General features: G+C 37.5%; 1 protein-coding gene across 4 annotated transcripts in view; it reads left to right on the top strand.

Moving 5' to 3' along the window:
* LOC150109819 (cAMP-dependent protein kinase type II regulatory subunit-like) overlaps positions 1 to 23,195 on the top strand; it is a 487,212-nt gene that overhangs the window by 55,106 nt on the left and 408,911 nt on the right. For all 4 annotated transcript variants that reach the window (XM_090413727.1, XM_090413588.1, XM_090413646.1 and 1 more), the window contains exon 3: positions 17,308 to 17,360. In XM_090413727.1, the coding sequence (XP_090269853.1) occupies positions 17,308 to 17,360 (53 nt within the window). The remainder of the gene's footprint in view (positions 1 to 17,307; positions 17,361 to 23,195) is intronic.

The following is a 23,195-nucleotide window of genomic DNA, read 5'->3' as shown; positions in this document are numbered from 1 at the left end:
TTTACTTGTTAGTATGTTTTTCAATATCAAGTAATTTGTTGAGCTATTTTACCAACTTTTGCAATATGTCCTTTGAACTTCAACTCTTTGTCCCCCATTATCCCCAAGCCCCTAGAAATAGTTCAACTTTTCCTTTTTCCCTTAATGAAAGGAGAGCATATTAGCAATGCATGGTAACCATTTAAGAAATAATTATCAGCAAATGTGGCAAATTGTATCCCTCAAAGATACTACCAATATTGTCAACCCAATTCTGAATCCTGGTTCTCACAAGCTTCTCCAACAACTTAACTACAACACTTGACACACAGATAGGCCTATAGTTTGATGCTTGAGTTCTGTCACCTCCATTATGAAGTGGCACAATCTTGCCCTCTTTCCACTCCTTAGGAACTTGACCCACTGCAAGACTTGTATTAAAAAAATATGTCAAGACTGGTGTCAACTCCCTGGCACATTCCTTTAGAATACGTGGTGATATATTATCAAGTCCCACAGCCTTATTTACATAAAGTTTGCTCAATTCCACATACACCTCTTGCTCACTTCCATTCAGTCTCTCTTCCCCATCATCAACTGCTCTCAATCTCTCCATGAAGCCACATTTACAAGATTGAAAGACCTTTATGAACTGCTCCTTAAATATCTCCACCACACCTTCTGTAACAATAAATTTAGTTTAATCCTTTATCCAAGTGTAAGCAGACAAAGTTTTCCCCTGAAGTATCTTCAGTACTGAGGCAACTCATAGTAAAGGTGGACCAAGCTATCATCACTCCTTGAGGACATGTATAATGCTATGCATTAAGGGAAGGGCCACTACCCAGACCGGTTTTGACCTTTATTGAGGTTTCGTCAGTGGGAGCCAGACCCAGAAGTGTCGATACTAAGGCAGAAGCAATGGAGAGGTCATATTTACCTATACAAGTTGCCAAAAGGTGTACCACCTTATTATTAAATTATTCTCAATTTAGAGAGAGATGTTTTAAGTTTATTTTGGTTAGATTATAACAAATTTAGTTTAATCCTTTATCCAAGTGTAAGCAAACAAACCTCAATGACGATACCCCAATAAAGGTCGAAACCTGTCTGGGTAATGGCCCTTCCCTTAATGCATAGCATTATACATGTCCACAAGAAGATGTGCTTTGCATTATGGGAGATACTGAGACAAGGAGTGATGAGAGCTTGGTCCACCTTTGCTACAAGTTGCCTCAGTCGTGAAGATACTTCAGGAGCAAACTTTGTTTGCTTACACTTGGATAAAGGATTAAACTAAATTTATTATAGTCTAACCAAGTGGAAAATAAACTTCAAACCTTCTGCAACAGCTGTCTTTATGCCATTTTCTCCAATCAATGTCATCCTTCCATAATCATTCTTTATTTTGCTGGCTACATATCGAAAGAACTCCTTAGGATTCTTTTTAGCTTCATTAGCTAACTGCTGTTCATGCCTCTCTTTAGCTACCCTCACCAACCAAGTCACACACCTTGCCTGGTCTTTGTAGTCCTCATGGAATTGCTTATTTCCACTTCTCTTATGCTGCCTCCGTAATGACCTTTTTCTGTGTATCGCATGCTTAATCTCTTTATTCATCCATTTCACAACTACCTTATTTAACCTTCTCACTCACCCTTGGAATATGTTTAGACATTTCATCTACTAGATAATTTTTGAAAATTCCCCAAACTGCATTTATCTCTTTTCAAGTCTGTCTCCTGAGTTCTTCATAATCACCCCCCCCCCCCTTGTAGTTCCACATATACCCTTTTCTTGCAGAGGTCCTCACACTGCTGGCAACCATCCAGGTAATCACCTTATAGTCACTCTCACCAATTGGTGTATGATTTGACACTTCATTTATGATTACATCCTCTGATGAAATGACCAAATCCAAGACCCTCAATCTTCTTGTGACCTCTGTTACATACTGTCTGAGGTAGTTTTCCCTCAAGAAATTCATTTTCTTTACTTCCAGTTGCTATCTCATCATTCCAGTCTATATTACCATAATTAAAATCACCCATTATGATCACTCTTTTCTTATTTGCTTGGCTAATTTGATTATACATTTCATAGTCGCTACCATCCACATTTCCTGGTCTATAACAACATCCAACCAAGTATTTGATTCCATTCACCTCTATCTCCCACCATACTGCCTCAAAACCTCTGGCTCTGTTTCCCTCTTGCATCTCTACTTTGTATGGACATAACTCTTTCTCTATCATCAATTGCACTCTCCCCTCCCATTTTACCCCTTCTATCCTCATAAAACACATCATACCCTTCCATCTCTAATCCTGTCAGGATGTCATTCTCATCTAACCATGTCTCACTTATTCCGACACTTTTTGGGTGAACAGACTCAATTAATGCAGCCATTTCATCTGCCTTGTTTCTTACACTTCTAGAATTTGTATATAAACACAACAGCCCATTCCTGGATCTGCAGCTAGTTCCACCGATACTACCATTCACTCGATGTGATATCTCCATGCTCGACTGGGGCCATTTCTCTTTTTGCTTATTCATTTTAGAACCATGTTTAATTCAAACTGTTTCCTCTTGATCCCAGGTCATCCCATACCTTTCCTGTCTACACATGCTCTCTCTTGGAGCATCCACCTTTCTCATGCTGTGTTCCCCTGTCCACCCTGAGCCTCCCCGTTTCGTTGTTCATCTTGCACACCCATTCTCTCATTTTCCGTATTCATGCCACTGACTTCCTCATTCATAACCACCTCTTCAATCTCTCCTATCGTACTCTCCTGCTCTTCCACATCACTTCCCACTTGACCTGATTCATTCTCCGAATGATTTGCACCATAACCACTCAAATGCAGTCCATCGTTTCCATACAGTTCCCTTTGTCCTTCAAACTCATTCCACACATTAAGAAATTATACTCCCCTCTCCTCACACATTTCAGCCAACATAGCATTCATAATCCTTGCTCTATGCCTTATCTTACCACAGTCATACCTAGGCAACATGCTTACTACCCTTCCTGTCACACTATTCCCTTTTATTTGTCTAAGCAATCTTCTGATATCCATTCTGACGTGCTCTTTGTCCTCTGTTAAGTTCATTCATACTGATTAAAATCATTAACTCCTTTGCCCACTCCCTCCTCATATCCAGTGAATCAATCACTTTACTCATTTTGCCACCTGGAAAACATACCTTGTGTATCCTCTCATCCAGCACACCTTTAATAATGGAGTCGCCATACAATGCCACTCGCTTGTCTTTCATTAACTCTTTCGTACCTGCTTGATTTGTTTTAATCATTTTCACCCAAATTTTCTTAATTTCACTCTGCATTCATTTCATCTCTCGCCTCATCCAATCTTGCATCATATTCTTTCTATCATTCAATCTTTCTAATTTTCAAACTCTCGACTGCTGCTTCACACTTTCGCTCTCATTCATCCTTTTGAGTTTCCGTACTTTCGGTCCATGCATCCAACGATATACATATTCAATAATTTTAGTGATTTTCAGTTCTAGCTACATTTATATGCCTGCGTGTATTCTCACGAGAATGCCAGTACTGAATAGGAGAGCTATGCGAGTCTGGTAAATCATAGCTAAGGTTGCTATTCATGTCGGTAGAATCGAGGGCGATTTCTTTTGTCTCCAGGATACGTCTTTCAAGTTCATCGTAACATTTATGAATACAGTCATACCCCAACTTGCACGAATCTGGAGTTACGCGGTTTCTTATATGTATGTATTCCCATCCCACTTCACGCCTCACCACTAGTCATATCTTTCAGGCACCGGCTGCATTCGCCAGTGTTGCACATGCTGTGAACAAGCACTGACGTGTTTCGCACGGTCTCCATTCATACACGATTTTTGTAGTCTACAAACCTTGTGATTGTTTAATGTTATGTTCTTGATAAAAATTTTATTACATAAAAAATAATAAAGTCGTCCAAAAGAAGCAAGTCCGATTCTTCTACAGCTAGCAAGAAAAGAAAAACATTGACTTTGGAAACAAAACACAACATTATTAAGGATTTTGAAGGGGGAATGAAAATTTGTGAGCTAGCAAAGAAGTTGGATCTACAGGAATCCACAGTAAGAACAATCATAAAAGAAAAGTTTACAGATTTTGGAGGACATAGATTCTAATGAGGAACGAATTGTAGCCACAAGGCAAGGAATAAAAAAATCATTAGCTTGCTATGAAGAAATTTTGCATGACAAGAAAAAGACATTATGCCGTCAGACGAATCTATTAGATTTTATGAAACCATCGACATCGAAATAACTTTCTTTTTTTTATGTACGAAAAATTACAATTATGATTATATTTCTTAAAAAATATAGGTGTTTTTGTAAATCTTTGGTCCCAATCGTATGTTTGTATATATAAATTACATGCAAAATTATACCCCGAGTTATGCGAATTCGACTTACGCGGTTTTTGTTGGTCCCACCTACCACGTAACTTCGGTGTTTTACTGTATTAGAAGTTTGAATCCTGTCTATTTGGTTTGGCAGCCTTCATTAGAGTTTAGAGAACAAGACTTGGCTGGCAAGAGCTCTGGCTCAGATTCTATTATAAGAGATATCTCTTTTGTTCTCTTCAAGACAGAGAAAGATTGATTTATCAGTTTGTCCGTAATTATACTTGTACTTGAAGATCACAAGAAACATTGAGTGCTTCTATATCAAATATTGAGTATTGCTATATACATGTTAAAAATGTGGTTTGTATGTGCTGAAAGCTGTAAATGATTTACTGTTAGGTTTATGCGCTGCTAAAGTTGTAATAGTATTTATGGCTAGACTAGTAATACGTACATACACAATGGACAGAACATTAGAAATACCTAAATAATAGCATGTTCATTCCTCCTCTAGTGCAAAAAACAGCTCTCTCTCTCTGAGGCATTGACTCCACCAGAGGATTGTAGGAGACAATTCCAGCCATTCCTTTTGTAGCATTGTCCACAACTGAACCTTAGCCATCGGCTTCAGATACACGGATCTGATGTCTCACTCTACGCCATTCCAGAAAGATTCGATTGGATTTAAATCTGAGGACCTTGGGTGCCACTGGATGGCCCAAACTCAGATAAGTGTTTCTCGAGCCATGACATAGTGGTTGCAGCCCAGTGGAGCAGCACATTGTCCTGCTGAAACAGATCATTGGCTACAGGTAAGTGATCAGCCAGCACATTCTAATAGCTCTCAGCATTTAAGGATTTCTCCAAATACACTAAGGAACTAATGTGTCGCATGAGAAGGCTCCCCTAAACCATCACAGCCACCTTGAAAGAGCCAATCTGGCACTACAGGTGACCAAATCTGTGCACTGTAGTCCATGTGTGGCCTAATCAGAGCCTTATGCAATGGAACAAGAATCTCCTTCTACAAGTCGGTGTCCTCTGCATCATTCCCAGAATTCGTTGTGTTATTGTCACAATTGTCCTTGCAATGTCCTCTAAATTTCAGATCCTTACCACCATCACTCCCAAGATCTCTTATTTCCCACACCTCCAGCAATATATTCCTACCAAGAGTGTATTTTATCTCATATCTTTGTTTTCCAAATTTTAAAACCTTACATCTCGCGACAACAAACTGGTATCTTCACTCTTGTGCCTATTCATGCAGTCTATTCAAGTCTTCTTTTAAAGCCACAACATCTGCTCTACTCCTCATAGTTCGTCCCAACTTTGCATCATCTACAAACAACTGAATATCCCCATTCAAATCTTCCCAATATTATTAATATACAAGTTAAACAGCACCGGCCCTAAAACGGACTCCTTAGGCACTCTACTAGGGACTTTCCTCTTCCACGTTCCCCCATAAACAACTTGCTGATACATATCAGATGGCCAATCTCCAATCCATTGCTAGTCTAATATCCAATCCTATCTGCTCTAGTTTGGCTATGAAATTATCATGAGGTAGCAGTGGTGGCCAGTGAAAATTTTAAGTGGGGGTGCTGCATATACAAAAAAAAAAAAAAAAAAAAAAAAAAAAAAAACACTTTTTTTCCTAATCAGTAACAAATTTATTAATAAATAAATTTACATATTAAAAATTGCTTTATTAAAAATATTTCATCCTCACCATGAACAAACACCAAAAATAAAAGAAGTTTTTACTTGGAATAATTAAGTATATATGCGTAATTGTTTGAGTAAGAGTGGCTGTAAACATTGTACGCTACCGGTATTATTAGTGTGGGTTTTTTTTTCTTGTCTAAACTAAATTACGAAATCGTTATTATTAGACCTAGTAACCGGCAGAGAGAAAAAAAAAAAAAAAAAAAATGGCGGCGGCATTGTCATTCCATGATTTGAATGTAGATTTCAGTCGTTTCGTTAAGTGTGAGGTCTGTTATATGTATTCCTTCGATTACATAAATGATTTGTGGATGTTTAGTGCGGATGGAAGAAGGGTGTGTGCGAAGTGTGACCTGAACGAAGAACTAATGAATGCGAATATGAAATTGATGACAGAAAGTGCTAGTACTGATTGTGTCGCGATTGCACGTTTGAAAGAAATGGATGGTGAGCAAGAGAAGCGAAAAAATGTTAAAAAATCAGGAAAAAAGAAAAAGAGCGATTTGACAACCGTAACGGATGTTAAAAGGGTTAAAAGGGACGAAAGTGAGGTGGAAAGAAACGAAATTGAGAGAACGAATGAAAGTAGAACTTGCGTAATGCAGAAATCGCAAGTAAAAAAAATCGAAAGAATAAATGATGGCGAAGGTTCGACGCATGTTGGACCGAACGTACTGAAACAAAGAAAGATGAATGACAGTAAAAGTGAGAAGAATGATAGCGAAAGTTGGACGCATGTTAGTCCGAAAGTACGGAAACAAAGAAAGATAAATGAGAGTGAAAGTGAGAAGAATGATAGTGAAAGTTGGACGTATGTTGGACCGAAAGTACGGAAACAAAGAAGGATGAATGAGAGGGAATGTGAGAAGAGGGGGTCGAGAGTTAGAAAGTTAGAAAGATTTAATGATAGAGAGAATGTGTCGCGAGGTTCGGAAAGTGAATTAGATTGGATGAGGCAAGAAATGAAATGGATGCGGAATGAAATTAAGAGAATTCAGGTCAAAACTATTAAAATAAATCATGATGGCATGGAAGAGTTAACGAAAGATGAGTGAGTGGCGTTGTATGGCGACTCCATTATTAAAGGTGTGCTAGAGGATAAAATGCACAAGGTATGTTTTCCAGGCGGTAAAATAAGTAGTGATTGAGGCATTGGATATGAGGCGAGAGCGAGCAAAAGAGTTAATTGTATTAATTGGTACAAATGATTTGAGAGAGAACAAAGAGCATGTCAAAATGAATGTCAAGAGACTGCTTGGAAAGATAAAAGAGAATAGTGTGACAGGAAGGGTGGTCAGTGTGTTGCCTAGGTATGATTGTGGTGAAATGAGGCGGAGAGCAAGGATTATGAATGGTATTCTGGCTGAAATGTGTGAGGAGATGGGTGTACAGTTTGTTAATGTGTGGAATGAGTTTGAGGGACGAAGTGAGCTGTATGGGAGCGATGGACTGCATTTGAGTGGTTATGGTGTGAGTCGCTTGGAGAGACTGCTGCTGGAAGGTAGAGAAGTGAATAGAGAAAATGAATCAGATCGAGAGGGGAGTGATGTGGAAGAGCAGGAGAGTAAGACAGGAGAGATTGAAGAAGTGGAAATGAATGGAGAGGTGAGTGGTATGAGTATAGAAAATGAGAGAATGGGTGTGCAAGAGGAGCAGGGAAACGGGGAGGCCCAGGGTGGACAGGGATACACAGCGTGAGAAAGGTGGATGCTCCAAGAGGAGGTGAGAGCATGTGTAGGCAGGAAAGTAATGGGATGATCAGGGATCAAGAGGAAACAGATGTTGTTGCAAAGGGTTCTAAAATGAAGAATCAGAAAGAGAAATGGCCCCAGTCCAGCATGGAGAGATCACATCGAGTGAGTGGTATCAGTGGAACTAGCTGTAGATCCAGAAATGAGTTGTTGTGTTTGTATACCAATGCTAGAAGTATAAGAAACAAGGCGGATGAAATGGTTGCACTAATTGCGTCTGTGCACCCAGATATTGTCGGAATAAGTGAGACATGGTTAGATGAGGATGAGATCCTGACAGGAATAGAGATGGAAAGGTATGATGTGTTTCGTGAGGATAGAAGGGATAAAAAGGGAGGGGGAGTGCTATTGATGATAGAGAAAGAGTTATGTCCATACAAGGTAGAGATGCAAGAGGGAAATGGGGCCAGTGGTTTTGAGGCAGTATGGTGTGAGATAGAGGTGAATAGAATCAAATACTCGGTGGGATGTTGTTATAGACCTGGTAATGTGGATGGTGGTGATAGTGAAATGTATAGGCAAATAAGAAAAGGGTGATCATTATGGGTGATTTTAATTATGGCAATATAGACTGGAATGAAGAGATAGCGACTGGAAGTAAAGAAAATTAGTTTCTTGAGTTTTTGAGGGATAACTAACTCAGACAGTATGTAACAGAGGGCACACGAGGATTAAGGGTCTTGGATTTGGTCATCTCATCGGAGGATGTAATTATAAATGAGGTGTCAAATCATCCACTAAATGGTGAAAGTGACCATGAGGTGATTACCTGGGTGGTTGCCAGCAGTGCAAGGACCCCTGTGAAAAAAGGGTATATGTGGAACTACAAGGGGGGTGATTATGAAGAGCTCAGGAGACAGCTTGCAGATGTAGCATGGAATGAGGAGTTAGCTGGAAAAGAGATCAATGCAGCTTGGGGAATTTTCAAAAGCTATTTAGTAGATGCAATGTCTAAATGTATACCACGGGTGAGAAGGTTAAATAAGGTAGGAGTGAGATGGATGAATAAAGAGATTAAGCATGCAATACAGAAAAAAAAGGCATTGTGGAGACAGCATAAGAGAAGTGGAAGTAACCAACTTCATGAGGTCTACAAAGACCAGGCAAGGAGGGTGACTTGGTTGGTGAGAGTAGCTAAAGAGAGGTATGAACAGCAGTTAGCTAATGAAGCCAAAAAGAATCCTAGGGAGTTCTTTCGATATGTAGCCAGCAAAAGAAAGAATGATTATGGAGGGATGACATTGATTGTAGGAAATGGTATAAAGACAGCTGTTGCAGAATGTGTGGTGGAGATACTTAATGAACAGTTCATAAAGATCTTTCAATCTTGTGAATGTGACTTCATGGAGAGATTAAGAGCAGTTGATGATGGGGAGGAGAGACTGACTGCAAGTGAGGAAGAGGTGTTTGGGGAGTTGAGTAAACTACATGTAAATAAGGCTGTGGGACTTGATAATATATCACCACGTATTCTGAAGGAGTGTGCCAGAGAGTTGACACCTGCCTTGACATATTTTTTTAATACGAGTCTTGCACTTGGTCAAGTTCCTAAAGAGTGGAAGGAGGGCAAGATTGTGCCACTTCATAAAGGAGGTGATCGAACTCAAGCATCAAACTATAGGCCTATATGTGTGTCAGGTGTTGTGGTTAAGTTGTTGGAGAAGCTTGTGAGAACTAGGATCCAGAGTTGGGTTGACAACAATGGTATAATCTTTGATGGACAGCATGGATTTGCTAAAGGGAGGTCATGTTTTAGTAATCTACTTACTTATTACAATAAAGTGACTGCTTCCTTGGACAGAGGAGAAGGATACACAGTAATATACTTGGATTTCGCAAAGGCTTTTGATAGAGTACCTCATGATAAGTTGACAGTCAATCTAGAGCAGATGGGGTTGGATATTAGATTAGTGCATTGGATTGGAGACTGGCTATCTGATAGGTATCAACAAGTTGTGTATGGGGGTGCAATATCCAGGAAAAGGAAAGTCACTAGTGGAGTGCCTCAGGGGTCTGTTTTAGGGCCATTACTATTTAACTTATATATTAATGATATTGGTGAAGATTTGGATGGAGATATTCAGTTGTTTGCAGATGATGCAAAGTTGGGACGAACCATAAAGAGTAGTGAAGATGTTGTGGCCTTGCAAGAAGACTTGAATAAATTGAGTGATTGGGCAAGCAAATGGGGATGTGAGTTCAATGTTGCAAAATGTAAAGTTTTAAAATTTGGAAAACAAAGATGGGATGCAGAATTTATGCTTGGTGAGAATATATTGTTGGAAGTAGAGGAAATAAGAGATCTGGGGGTGATAGTGGATAAGGATCTAAAATTTAGGGGACACATCGCCAAAATTGTGAAGACAACACAAAGACTTCTGGGAATGATGCGGAGGACACTGACATGTAGAAGTAGGGAGATACTTGTTCCAATGTATAAGGCTTTGATTAGGCCACACTTGGACTATTGTGCCCAGATTTGGTCACCTGGTTTTCAGAAGGATGAAGAGATGTTGGAAAGGGTCCAAAGGCGACTGACTAAGGTAGTTTCTGACCTCTGGAATGTTGAGTATGAGGAAAGATTGAAAAGATGTAATTTGCAGAGTCTCGTGGAGAGAAGGAAGAGGGGAGATATGATAGAGACCTACAAGTTGGTAAGGGGTTGTTATAGGATCAATGGTGGAGAAGTTCTACAGAGAATAGTGGGAGATCAGGGGAGAACCAGAGGTCATCCCTGGAAACTGTATAAGGCGGGTGTGAGTAAGGGAGTGAGAGGCAGGTTTTTTTCGTGCAGAGTTGTGAGTGATTGGAATGCCTTGCCTGAGAGCGTGGTGTCTGCAAGTAGTTTGAATGTGTTTAAGACATGGTACGATGAGATGTGTGTGTAAGATAAAAGGACCTCCTAGATGAGTCTTTGACTCCATGAGGTCTTGTTTAATAATAATAATAATAATATATCAATAGCAATGACAAGTGCAAACGAATATCAGCGTTAGATCGCAGTGCATTTGTTTCGTGTAACAATAATTGAAAAAATATAATTCTTTTCATATTTTCAACAGTGACACTCATCATAATTCAGCCTTGTATCTATAATAAATAAATAATTATATGTTATTTTAACAAAACAAAATAAGATTTACAAAAAAATAGTTCACCACGAACACGTGCCAATAATAAACGTTTCATATCTCGCAGAAATAACGAGTGCATGCATAAGATGCAGTACCCAAGTAGCAGTGTATCTAATGACGTAATGTGCAACGACAGCAAACGAACATCGGCGTTAGATCCCAGTGCATTTGTTTCGTGTAAGGATAATTGAAAAAATATTATTCTTTTCATATTTTAAACCATGACACTCGTCATAATTCAGCCTTGTATCTATAATATATAATTATATATTATTTTATCAAAATAAAATAAGATTTACAAAAAAAAAAAAAATTCACCACGCACACACACCAATAATAAACATTTCGTATCTCACAGAAATAAGGCACGTAAGCATACTAAAAATACGCGCTCCTTTGAGCAGTTACAGTTGGGAATGACATGATGTGCAATGACAAGCAAACGAATATCGGCGTTAGATTGCAGTGCATTTGTTTTGTAATCTAAAGCGCTAATCGAACAATTCCAATTATTAACTATTCAATCAATGTCAAAACATAAGCTGTAACATTTAACATGTTGTACTGCATTTATATAATGTTGTAAGCATTGTTATTATTTATAAACACATACAAAATTTCATTTTTTCCTTGTGGGTGCTGCAATGTTGCAGTGCCTATGTATACGGGCCACTACTGTGAGGTAGTCTATCTAAAGCCTTTGTAAAATCTAAGTATATTACTTTTCGATCTCTTTTCTTTAATGAAGCCACTACCTTATCGTAATAAGTAGATTACTAAAACATGACCTCCCATTAGTAAATTCATGCTGTCCATCAAAGATAATACCACTGTTGTCAACCCAATTCTTGGATCCTGGTTCTCACCAATCTCTCCAACTCTTTAACCACAACAACTGACAACAGATAGGCTTATAATTTGATGCTTGAGTTTTATCATCTATTTTATGAAGTGGCACAATCTTGCCCTCTTTCCACTCCTTAGGAACTTGACCCAGTGCAAGACTCGTATTAAAAAAATATGTCAAGGCCAGCGTCAACTCACTGGCACATTCCTTCAGAATACATGGTGATATATTATCAAGTCCCACAGCCTTATTTACATCAAGTTTGCTCAATTTCCCATACACCTCTTGCTCACTTACATTCAGTCTTTTCTCCCCATCATCAACTGCTCTCTATCTCTCTCTCCATGATGTTACATTCACAAGAATAAAAGACTTTTATGATCTGCTTATTAAGTATCTCCACTATATTTTCTTCAGTAGTTGACCTTATACCATTTTCACCACTCAGTGTCATCCTTCCATATTTATTCTTTCTTTTGCTGGCTACATATCGAAAGAACGCCTTAGGATTTTTTTTTTTTGCTTTTAGCTAACTGCTGCTCATACTGAATTTTTGCTATCCTTACCAACTGAATCACCCTCCTTGTTTGTTCTTTATATTCAATATGTTATGGTCTGAAATAGTGTGGATTCTCTGGTCAATTTTGTTTTGTTTATGGAGTGAAAACTCAGTTTCAAGGGGGAAAAAACTGCTTGCCTGTGCCAGAGATAATAAGGTAACTCAAGGAACTGGTTCCAAAAAGGCTTAGAAAAAGTTCCTCTAGTTGTTGACTAGAATCAGAGTTTTGGCCAGCCTAGCACTGTGTATCTAAGCATCAAGTTGAAAGGTCAAATATTTAGTTGTCTGTAAATGATGCAAACCTCTGAAGGGAGGTAGTCTTTGAAATTTACAGATTCTGAAGGATGACTTATAGAAGCAGTACGAGAAAAGGTAAATGGCTGTCAATTGCATATTGTCAAATGATTTCTTTATCTCAGCCATGCACTCTGAGATGGAGATCACAAGCTGTGTAATATACTGATGGAACTGAATTACAGGAAATTGATAAGGGCAGAGATTTGGGGATTATTGTGTCAGGGAATTGAAGTTTAGAGAGTATATTGCAAAAGTGGCCAAAACTGCAGTCAAATTATGTAGCTATTGAAAAATAGTACAAAAACTAGCTAGTCAAATAAGGGGGGAAGGAGGGACATGATATTGTTTGTTTTGGATTTTGAGCTGAAGCAAGTCATGCTATGATGCTAGTGTATTTTGTCTGTGAATTGCATGCATTTTTATGGCTGGTTTTTATAGCATGCAAAAACCTAAGTTTCTGGAATGAAAAACTCTGGACATGATTGAAGTATATATGTTGTTGTTATTATTATTATTATTAAGAGAGACCTCCAGGGAGTCTGGGACTCATTGAGGGAGCGACATTCTACACTCACTAGCCATCATACTTCTTGAATTCATCCACACTGCTTCCACTCACAACATCCAATGGCAATCCATTCCAATCTTGCACAGCCCTATGAGAGAAAAATCTAGTCCTCACTCCCTTCTTAGTGGTTTTCATTCTTAGCTTTCAAGGATGCCCTCTTGTCCTTTCCCCACACTCCATAAATTGAAAAATTCCATCAACCGAAATCCTGTATGACCCTTGCAGAATTTTTAAGTCTCAATCATATCACTCCTCTTTCTCTTGTTTGCTAGTGCTTGCAGTCTACAAATTCTCAATCTGTCTTCATAATCAGTATTCCACAATTCTGATATAATTTTTAACATTCTCCTTTGCACTCTCTCCACAATATCAGAATCACAACGGAGACCAGACCTGTGCACAGTAGTCCAAGTGAGGTCTTATCAAGGCCTTGTAAAGAGACAAAATGACATCCTTATCTTTACGTGTGAATGTTCTTTTCAGCATTGCAATTACCCTTTGAATTGTATTTGCAATCTTTTCTACATGGCCCCTGAACTTCAACTTCCTATCTATTGACACTCCAAGATCCCTAGCCTGATCAGTTTCTTCTAGCATAATCCCACCAATATAATACGACATTGGATATCTAATCATGCCAAAATGAATGACTTTACATTTACTGGCGTTGAACTGACATCCATTTTCCCATGCCCACAATTCCGGCCTATTTAGATCATTCTGCAAGTACCATATCAGCAGCATTCCTGATTACGCTATCTTTGCATTTTCCTCAAGGCTTTCTTTTCTTCTTGCTCCTATCCCCACTGCTATTAGACTATTCGAGGGCTAGGGGTGAATCTTTTCTATTTTGCTATTTCATTTCATCTTATGTGGGAAAGGCCTCTGCAATCCTGCCATTCTCTTCTTGAAGTGACTTCACTCCAAAATGCTAATATGGTTGTACCTTATAATACATCTCGTGCTGCATCGGATGTCGCACAGAATAATCAGAGCCATGTTTAGGGCTTAGGAGGAGGGTCCTGTTCGAGAAGTATATTACAGCCTCCAACAAAAGGCAATTATATTGTGAATGAGGAACACAGAAGGTATAGAATTAATCTTAGAAGGGAATTTTATAAAGGCACATGGAATTTTCAGGGTCTAGAGATGGGTACTCTTGATGGGAGGAGTTATATTGGAGGAAGTAGGGGAGACGAGATCTGGAGTTGATGATTGATAGAAACCTGAAATTTAGAGGACATATTGCAAAGGTGGTGAAGGTAACACAGAGGATTGCTGCAATAATGAGAAGGACACTGACCTGCAGAGATAAAACAGTTATCATTCCATTGTATAAGACCTTGATCAGACCACACTTGGACTATTGTTCTCAGATTTGGTCCCCAGGATTTGAAGGGGATAAATTAACTGTGGAAAGGGTACAAAGGCGGATAACAAAGATGGTTTCAGGACTGTACAATGATAGCTATGAGGATCGGCTGAGGGAATGCGGACTGCAGAGTTTGGCGGATAGAAGGAGGAGAGGTGATATGATTGAGACTTTTAATTTTTAATTGTTTCAATGGCGTGATACAAATTTTTGTCCAACAGTTCACCCATTCAATAATGATAATTCAGGTATTTTAGCAATTATAGATGATGGTTCAACTGTTTTTAATTTTTTTCAAACTATTTTTCTCCCTTCATATAATGCAACATATTGCTGATGAAACTAATAAATAGTATGTATTTTTGACTCAGAAACTACTACTAGCACCCCAGTCTCATTTGCGAAAATAGAAAAATACTACCCCAGAGGAATTATACATATTTTTTGGAATCATAATGCTTATGGCTAGGGGGAAAAAACTAACAATAGCAGAATATTGGTCCAAGGATCCCCTCATAGCTACTCCACAGTTCACAGACTACATGTCCAGAAACAGATTCCTTTTACTTTTACGTATTTTACATTTCCATGATGATGAAACTCAGGTTCTGGGACAAAGACTACACAAACTACAACCAATTATCGATCATCTCAGGAAAACCTACAGTGAAGTATTTTCCCCTTTTCAAAATACACCGTTCAAGGGCTGCCTCCAGTTCAAACAGTACATTTCTTCGAAAAGACATAGATTCGGGATCAAAGTTTGTCTTTTCGAAGAAATGTATTTGTGTTTTGTGACTATGAGACTGGATATGTGTTAGATTTTGTAGTGTACACAGGGGCAACTACAGACATCATTCCAGAACATGAATTTGGGATTTCTGGGGCCGTGGTGCAAACCCTAGTGGCAAAGTATTTGCAGAAAGTGCACACATTGTGGTTAGATAATTGGTATTCTGGCCCCCTTCTGTATGACTGGCTACATAAAAATGGTTCCAATGCATGTGGGGCTGTTAGGAAAAACAGGAAAGGGTTGCCGAAACTGAACAAAAAATTAGACAAAGGCAGTGGCGGCCTGTTAAGTTTTAAGTGGGGGTGCTGCCTATATAAAATAATTTTAAAAAAATTATTTTTTTCCTAATCAGTAACCAATTTATTAATAAATTGGTGCTGCCTATACAAAATAATTTTTTAAAAATTATTTTGTATAGGCAGCACCCCCATTTAAAACTTCACTGGCTGCCACTGGACAAAGGACAGGTAGAATCCAGACACACCGATAATATGATGGTGGTAAAATGGATTGATAAACGAGAAGTTTGTATGTTGACCACACTCTGCACAGACTATAAAACAATCAGGGAAAGTTTGACAGGACAACAAACACACCAGTAATGAAATCTGAATGTGTCATGGATTATAATAGGAATATGGGGACTGTGGACAGGACAGACACGATGGTCAGTTCTCTTGAATGTGTGCAAAAGGCCTTCAAATGGTATAGAAAATTCTTTTTCCATCTCTTGGATCTCGCTGTTCTCAATTCACATATTTTGTATAATGTACATACTGGTGAAAATATCACACATGCTAATTTTTAATCGACTCTCATCAGAGAAATTTTTCAAAAGTTCCACATGCCAAGACCGACCACTACATCTGGATGACCATCACAGGGTGACGAACCCCTCAGACTGAGAGAAAGACATTTCCTAATAACCGTGTCTCCAACACCCAAGAAAGTAAATCCTACTAGACATTGTCATGTGTGTTCAAATATCACATTTGAGCAAAGAAAAAGAAAAGAGAGCAGGTGTGTGTGTGTGTGCCAAATGTGGCATAGCCTTATGTTTACACTCTTGCTTTCAAAATTACCACACACTGCTGAAGTATTGAAGTATTTTGGGGAGAGATATTTCTCACTTGAAGTTGTGTGTGACATTATTTGACATGGAATTTTAATATTTAAAAATGAGAATAGAGCCTGTGTAGTTCATTGGATGTGGCGTTTGCACACCACGGCGCTTGGCCGCACGAAGGAAGACTTGGTTTCACGTCTAGTCGGCGACTAGAGGAAATTTTTCTAAGCCTTTTTTCGACCGGTTCCCGAGTTAGTTGATCTCTGGCATGGGCAAGCGAGTTTTTCCTCCCGGAAACTCGGGTTTTTCGTGCCGTAAACTCAAGAAAATCGACCGTAGAACCCACATTATTTCAGACATTAAATATATTGTGTTAGGGTTAGGGACCATGAGATGGCGGCACATTTGAGCCATCTCTCTTCACTGTGTACCGCTTAATTAGTGATAGCCTTGGGCCATCTACCTCTGATTGGTACCAGTGGAGATTGAACTGCCCACTCAGTCTCCAAAAGTTAGATAGGGCTAAATGGCCTCGCCTACTCCCCATATACAGGAATAAAAAGGCATTAGCTGAATTTTTTTTTTTTTTAAAAAAAAAAAGAGAATTTTTGAAAATCTGCATCATCTACAAACATCTACATCATGAATGGTGAGTTTTTAATGGAGAAAGAATTAAGGAAATCAGAAAGTTTGAGTACCTGATATTTTTGTAATTGTGTTATCATAAATATGTTGATTAATGTTTTATATTTCATTTGAGATTTACATATTTTATTAAGTTTCTTTACGTTTAAATACATTAAATTAATCATAAATTTTTAGTTTTTGCAGAGGAGTATAATCCTGAAGATGATGAAGAAGAAGAAGAGAAAAAGGTGAAAATCAGTTACTTAATGACATTAAATCTCTTTTGCATGTAAATAAATATACAGTAATACCTCGATTATCGCAGTTATTATTGCCACGAAAAATACCGCAATAATCGAATTGATAATCGGAATAAATAATGATTTATCCCAATAATCAGGATAAATAATTCGTGTAAAATAGGTGATCATTGCCAAGGATTTTTCAAATCTATTAATTAAATTTTATATATGAAGTAAAAAAGAAATGTGTTAAACGTGTTCATTTAAAAAAATAAGATTATTCTTTAATCTTTATTTATATATAAGGAGGTACATACAATTATTCTTTCTTGGATAAAAATTGGTGTGAGTTGTTTGATGGAATTTTTGCCTTCTTTTTTCTTCATATAAAACTTGTAGCAACGGATGGAATTTTCAATTTCCTGACGAACTTTCATTGATCGCTTGAGATTAGGATCGCTTTTCAAGATATTTTTCTTTAAAATTTTCAGCAATTCTAAACATTTTGTCCATTTCTTTGAGGGTAAATTCCTTCGGTGCCACGTCAATTTGTTTGTCATTATCATCGATTTGAGCATCGTAAGCACATTTTCTCTCTCAAGGTTAATTAGGACTTCATTATCCAGCTCCTTATCTTGTGACTGAAGCAGGTCCTGAACATCACCTTTTTCAATTTCTTTTAGTCCTAGATTGAAGCCAAACTTAGTTATGAGAGGAGATGAGCCCTAAGATCCAAAGAAAATCCTTAAGGGATTTTTTAGATATGTGGCCAGTAGGAGGAGAAATGACTGTGGAAGAATGATATTATGGGATAAAAATGGGAATAGAGTCACTGATGCAGCGGACATAGTAGAATTGTTCAATGAACACTTTATTGGAGTATTTCATCCTGGAGGAGTCAGCTTTAATGCTAGAGGGATGGGGCAGGTTCAAGGTTTAGAGGTACAGGAGGAGAATGTGTTTCAAATACTGAGTACTCTGGATGTCAGTAAAGCTGTGGGATGGGATGGTATTTCACCATGAGTTTTGAGAGAATGTGCTAAGGAACTGACAGTGCCTTTGACATGGCTTTTCAATGAAAGTCTGGCTGCTGGAAAGGTGCCCATGGAATGGAAGGAAGGTAAGATAGTGCCATTGCATAAGGGCGGTAGCAGACTGGAAGTGTCTAATTATAGACCAGTTTGTGTGTCATCAGTAGTTAGTAAGATCTTGGAGAAAGTAGTGAAGGACCGTATATAGCATTGGGCAGATGGGGGTAATGATATCTGTGAGAGTCAACATGGATTTGTGAGGGGGTGCTCTATTTTTGTAATATGCTAGCCGTTTATAATAAAGTTAGAAGAGTAGATGAGGGAAAGGCATACACTGCCATTTTCTTGGATTTAGCGAAGTCATTTGACGGTGCCACATGATAAGCTGATATTTAAGTTGCAGCACATGATAAGCTGATATTTAAGTTGCAGCACATGAGGTTGTGTTAAATTGTGAATGAAGCTATGTTATGTAATTTATTATTTTTCATTCACATTTAACATTGCTTATTAAATATTAATCATGGCTTATATAAAATTGTTTATTATTCTTAATTAAGAATTACTAATTAAATATTTACTCAAAATCTGACCTACTATTAACTTATAAAATAATAAAATGTATAGAATTTTGTATAACCAAATATGTATGATGTAACGTAAAGTGTTATTTTATATTTAACTGTATACGTAATCGAAAGGTTGATGAAGTAGCTTAAATATTATGTTGTTCTTATTTGTAAAATATTTAATGTTATGTAATCACAAATGTAGTAGTAACAGAGCATACATTACATTAGCGAAATGTTTACGTTTAGTCTGTTGTCATGGAGACGCACGCGTAAACAACCACGGGGTCGAAGAGAACGTGGCATTCGAACGGGGGGGAAAGGAGTAAAAAGGAGATAATGGGAGTTTTATTAGTAAGAGAGAGGGGAGAGTGAGCTTTGCAGAACCAGTAGGAAGGTAGCATACAAGCAAAGAAGTAAAAGAAGATTATAAATTCTTTAGGGCAGATATTCATGAGAATAGTGTTAGAAGGCCAAAGCGTAGTGAATCATAAAGTTTGTTATAAGTGAAATCAGCTGTCGTTGTGAAGAAAAGTTAATGCAGTAATCAGATAAACATAATTGCTGTTTTTTTTAGAATAGTGAAGCGCAGTTAACAAAAGTTCAGTTAAAGCGTAGAAGAATTTTAATATGTGTGTTCCGCTAATGTAAATAAGTTAATTCATAAGTGTACTCGCAATAACTTGATGTATTGAAGATTTTATCTGGTAAGAGTAGTTGTATATGTTTGTCTATTCTAGCATTAACTGTAATAGATCTCCGATGCTCAAAGTCCGGAATAAGCTTGCTTGGAATATTGTCTACCTAGATTAGTGCCTGCTGTGAACTTAAGCATTGAACTGACAGATTTGTAGAGACTGACTGATTGTGAAGTTTGTTATTTTAATCTGAGTTAAGAAAATATGTGTTTTTGAAGTTGCAAATTGTTTTTTGAGAATTTAGAACATCGAACTGGAATGAGAGACTTAGCGAGTTGTATTGAGTTTATTGTATTGTTTCATTTAAAAGTAGAATTATTGTACTTGTTATATATCATATATTAAATGTTTTATTTTGTTAATCTAAATATTGTGTTTGCCTGAATTCCTTATTATTGCACCGTTCATAAAAAATTCGAATCTAGCGGGTGCCCCAAATAGAACAATAGTTAATTCGGCCAGAGTAAATGAGAAGACTGCTAGCTAATTAAAGATTGATCTTACTATTTATATAGACTAATCTAAGATAGGGTGGCGCAGTATAAATATAAATTTCCCTATTTTAAGATTGGTGACCAATTGTTAATTAGTTAATTTATAGATAAGTGACTTGAAATAAGACCACGGACTCGAAGGACAAGAGTCGTCACGACAAAATGGCGCAGTCGGCAGGATGTGATTTAATTGATAGTAATTAAATTTAACAACTATAAGTTAAGAAATTGAATTTAGTTTTAGTGATAATAATCAAAGAAATGCTCCCTGAAATTTTAGAAAGTGAAATAATTAAATCACAGTGAACCGGTTATAATCTGGACTCAGGCAAAGATAAAAGTTTATTTTAAAGTAGAAAGATTGTATTAATAGAATTAGTAATTTATTAATCACTATGGCTGTCACATCAAGCTCTGAAATGAATGACAGTGAATTCTTTCGTACGGTAAACCCGCAACAGGTTTTTCCCCAATATTCAGGTGAAGAATCAGATGATGTACTATTTTTCTTTACCTATGTTGAAAAGCTTAGAGAAATTGCAGGTTGGACTGATTTTCAACTGCTAGTTCTGATTAGAAGTAAATTGGTAGGTAAAGCAAAGACATTTTTGCATTCATCTCCAATACTTCGAGAAACCTTAGAATACAAGAAGTTTAAGGATGAACTAATTACTAAGTTTTCCCATACTAGGTGCTACGTTAAAACCCTTACAGAACTCCACAAGTGCATGCAAGATGACAAGGAAGATGTGACTAATTATTATAACAGATTGATGAACATTGCTAGATCTACGAGGGTGTCCCCTACAGAAAGGCCTCACTTAAATTGGATTGTCTTTCAACAATTTCGACTGGGACTGCATAAAAATTTAAGAGAGGTTATTTACAAAAAAAGGGCTGTCAATTTAGAAGCATGTTACAGTCTGGCCAAGCAAAGAGAGAAAATATTGGAAGAAATGCAACAAATATGCTCCATAAGACAATCACTCACTCAAGATTGTAATGATCAAGTTACACCTTCACCAATTCTTGAATGTCTTTCAAACTGTAAAAAAGGGAAAGAAATTAAGAATGAGGAAGTCAATGAAGATAACTCTATCACCTTAACTAACAAACCAGATTCACTAGACTACGATTTCCATAGAATGCAAAGTGTAACGATGGCCAAGGAGAATGGCAAATTGCCTTTAACCCTTGTACAAGGTCTGATTGGAAAAATTCCGTGCAATATTCTGTTAGATACTGGAGCCCATATATCAGTTATTTCTAACTCTATGGTGAATAAACTTGTTGATGACTTTTCTGATAACATCACCCTGATTCAGAGACCAGTAAAAATCACAGGAGTTGCTAAAATTGAACTGATTGCTACAAGAAAATTAAATGCTGAAATTTCCATACCTTGTTTTCCAGTAAAGTTTTCACATGATCTCATTATCCTTCCTGAAGTTGCTGACACAAATGACCAAATCATACTAGGACTAGATTTCCTAGAGAAAAATAAATTCATGTGTGACTTTGCCTCTGAAACCATCTCCTTGTGTGGCGTGAGTCATAAGTCAATATACAATGAAGACAATGAAAGGAAACTATGTGACAAGATGGAGATTGAGACCTTAAACCTTGAAGACGGATTGAGTGATAAGAAAAGAAAATTATTGCACGAAGCTCTTAATTTAACAGAATCAAAAACTGATAGAGCAGAAATAAAGAATTTCATTCTATTAATCTTTCAAAAATACCCTCAAACGTTCACTGAAGATATTAGCTCATTGACTTGTACAAACAAGGTAGAGCATTCCATTGAGATCACTTCAGACACGCCTATCTATACTAAGCAGTACAAAACCCCTCTTAAATATCTAGATAGACTTCAGATCCTTCTGAATGATTATGAGAAGGCTGGGATCATAGAAAAATCTAATTCCAGATGGAATAGTCCCTTTTTATTAGTAGAAAAGCCTGATGGAAGTCTCAGATTTATATTAGATCTGCGTGAGATTAATAAGGTCACTAAGCCCATTGACTTTCCTCTATGTAACATAGAAGAGCTCCTGGCTAGTCTAGAAGGAGCAAAATATTTCTCAAAACTAGACTTAAACTCTGGCTATTTCCAGATACCTCTTAGAAAACAGGACAGACAGTTTTTTGCCTTTACCACTCGATGGCAAAAATACCAACTCTGTCGACTTCCTCAGGGGGCCAGAAATTCAGCTATGAGTTTCCAATGTCTGATGAACACTGTACTCTCAGACATGTTAGGAAAGGGAGTCATATGTTTCCAAGATGACCTATTAATTTACACCCCAGATTTAACATCACATGAAGAAATTTTAGATAATGTGTTAAATAGATTAAATTTGTCACGTCTATCATTGAAGTGCTCAAAATGTAAATTCTTCATGAGAAAGGTTGAATACCTAGGACATGTTGTCAGTGAGGCTGGAATAATCCCTACTCAAGAAAACATCTCTGCCATTCTAAGAGCTAAAATACCCACCTCCGTGAGACAAGTACGAAGGTACTTAGGAATGGTAAACTTCTATAGAAAATTTATTCCAAATTGTTCTCAAATAATGGAGCCCATAATTAAGTTGACTAAAAAGGGAGAAAAGTTCGTATGGGGAAAGGAACAAGAGTCTGCCCATAAATCTTTAAATTTAGCATTAACTAGATCTCCTGTTCTCACTCATCCCACTCTTGGAGAACCCTTCTATCTTGCAGCAGATGCCTCGAATGATACTATTGCAGCTGTGATAGAACAGAAAAAGAGAGAAGAAATTAGACCCATTGCTTTTCTAAGTAGAAAACTATCTGCATCAGAAAAAAATTACTCAGTTATTGAAAAGGAAGCACTAGCTATTGTACATGCCTTAAGGAAATTCAGATACATGTTACTAGGACAAGAAATTTTTCTAAGATCAGACCATAAACCCCTAACCTTTTTATCCACGATGAAAGATAAAAACCAAAGGATTATTCGATGGGCATTAGAATTACAAGAATTCCAAATACAGATATGTTATATTCCTGGAAAACTCAATGTAGT

This window comes from Typopeltis vanoorti, chromosome 1, assembly GCF_054136105.1.
Source record: "Typopeltis vanoorti isolate ZY-2024b chromosome 1, IOZ_Tvanoo_1.0, whole genome shotgun sequence".
Taxonomy (NCBI): Eukaryota; Metazoa; Arthropoda; class Arachnida; order Uropygi; family Thelyphonidae; genus Typopeltis; species Typopeltis vanoorti.
Note: the sequence above shows the minus strand (reverse complement) of the source record. Positions and strands in the feature narration are given on the sequence as shown.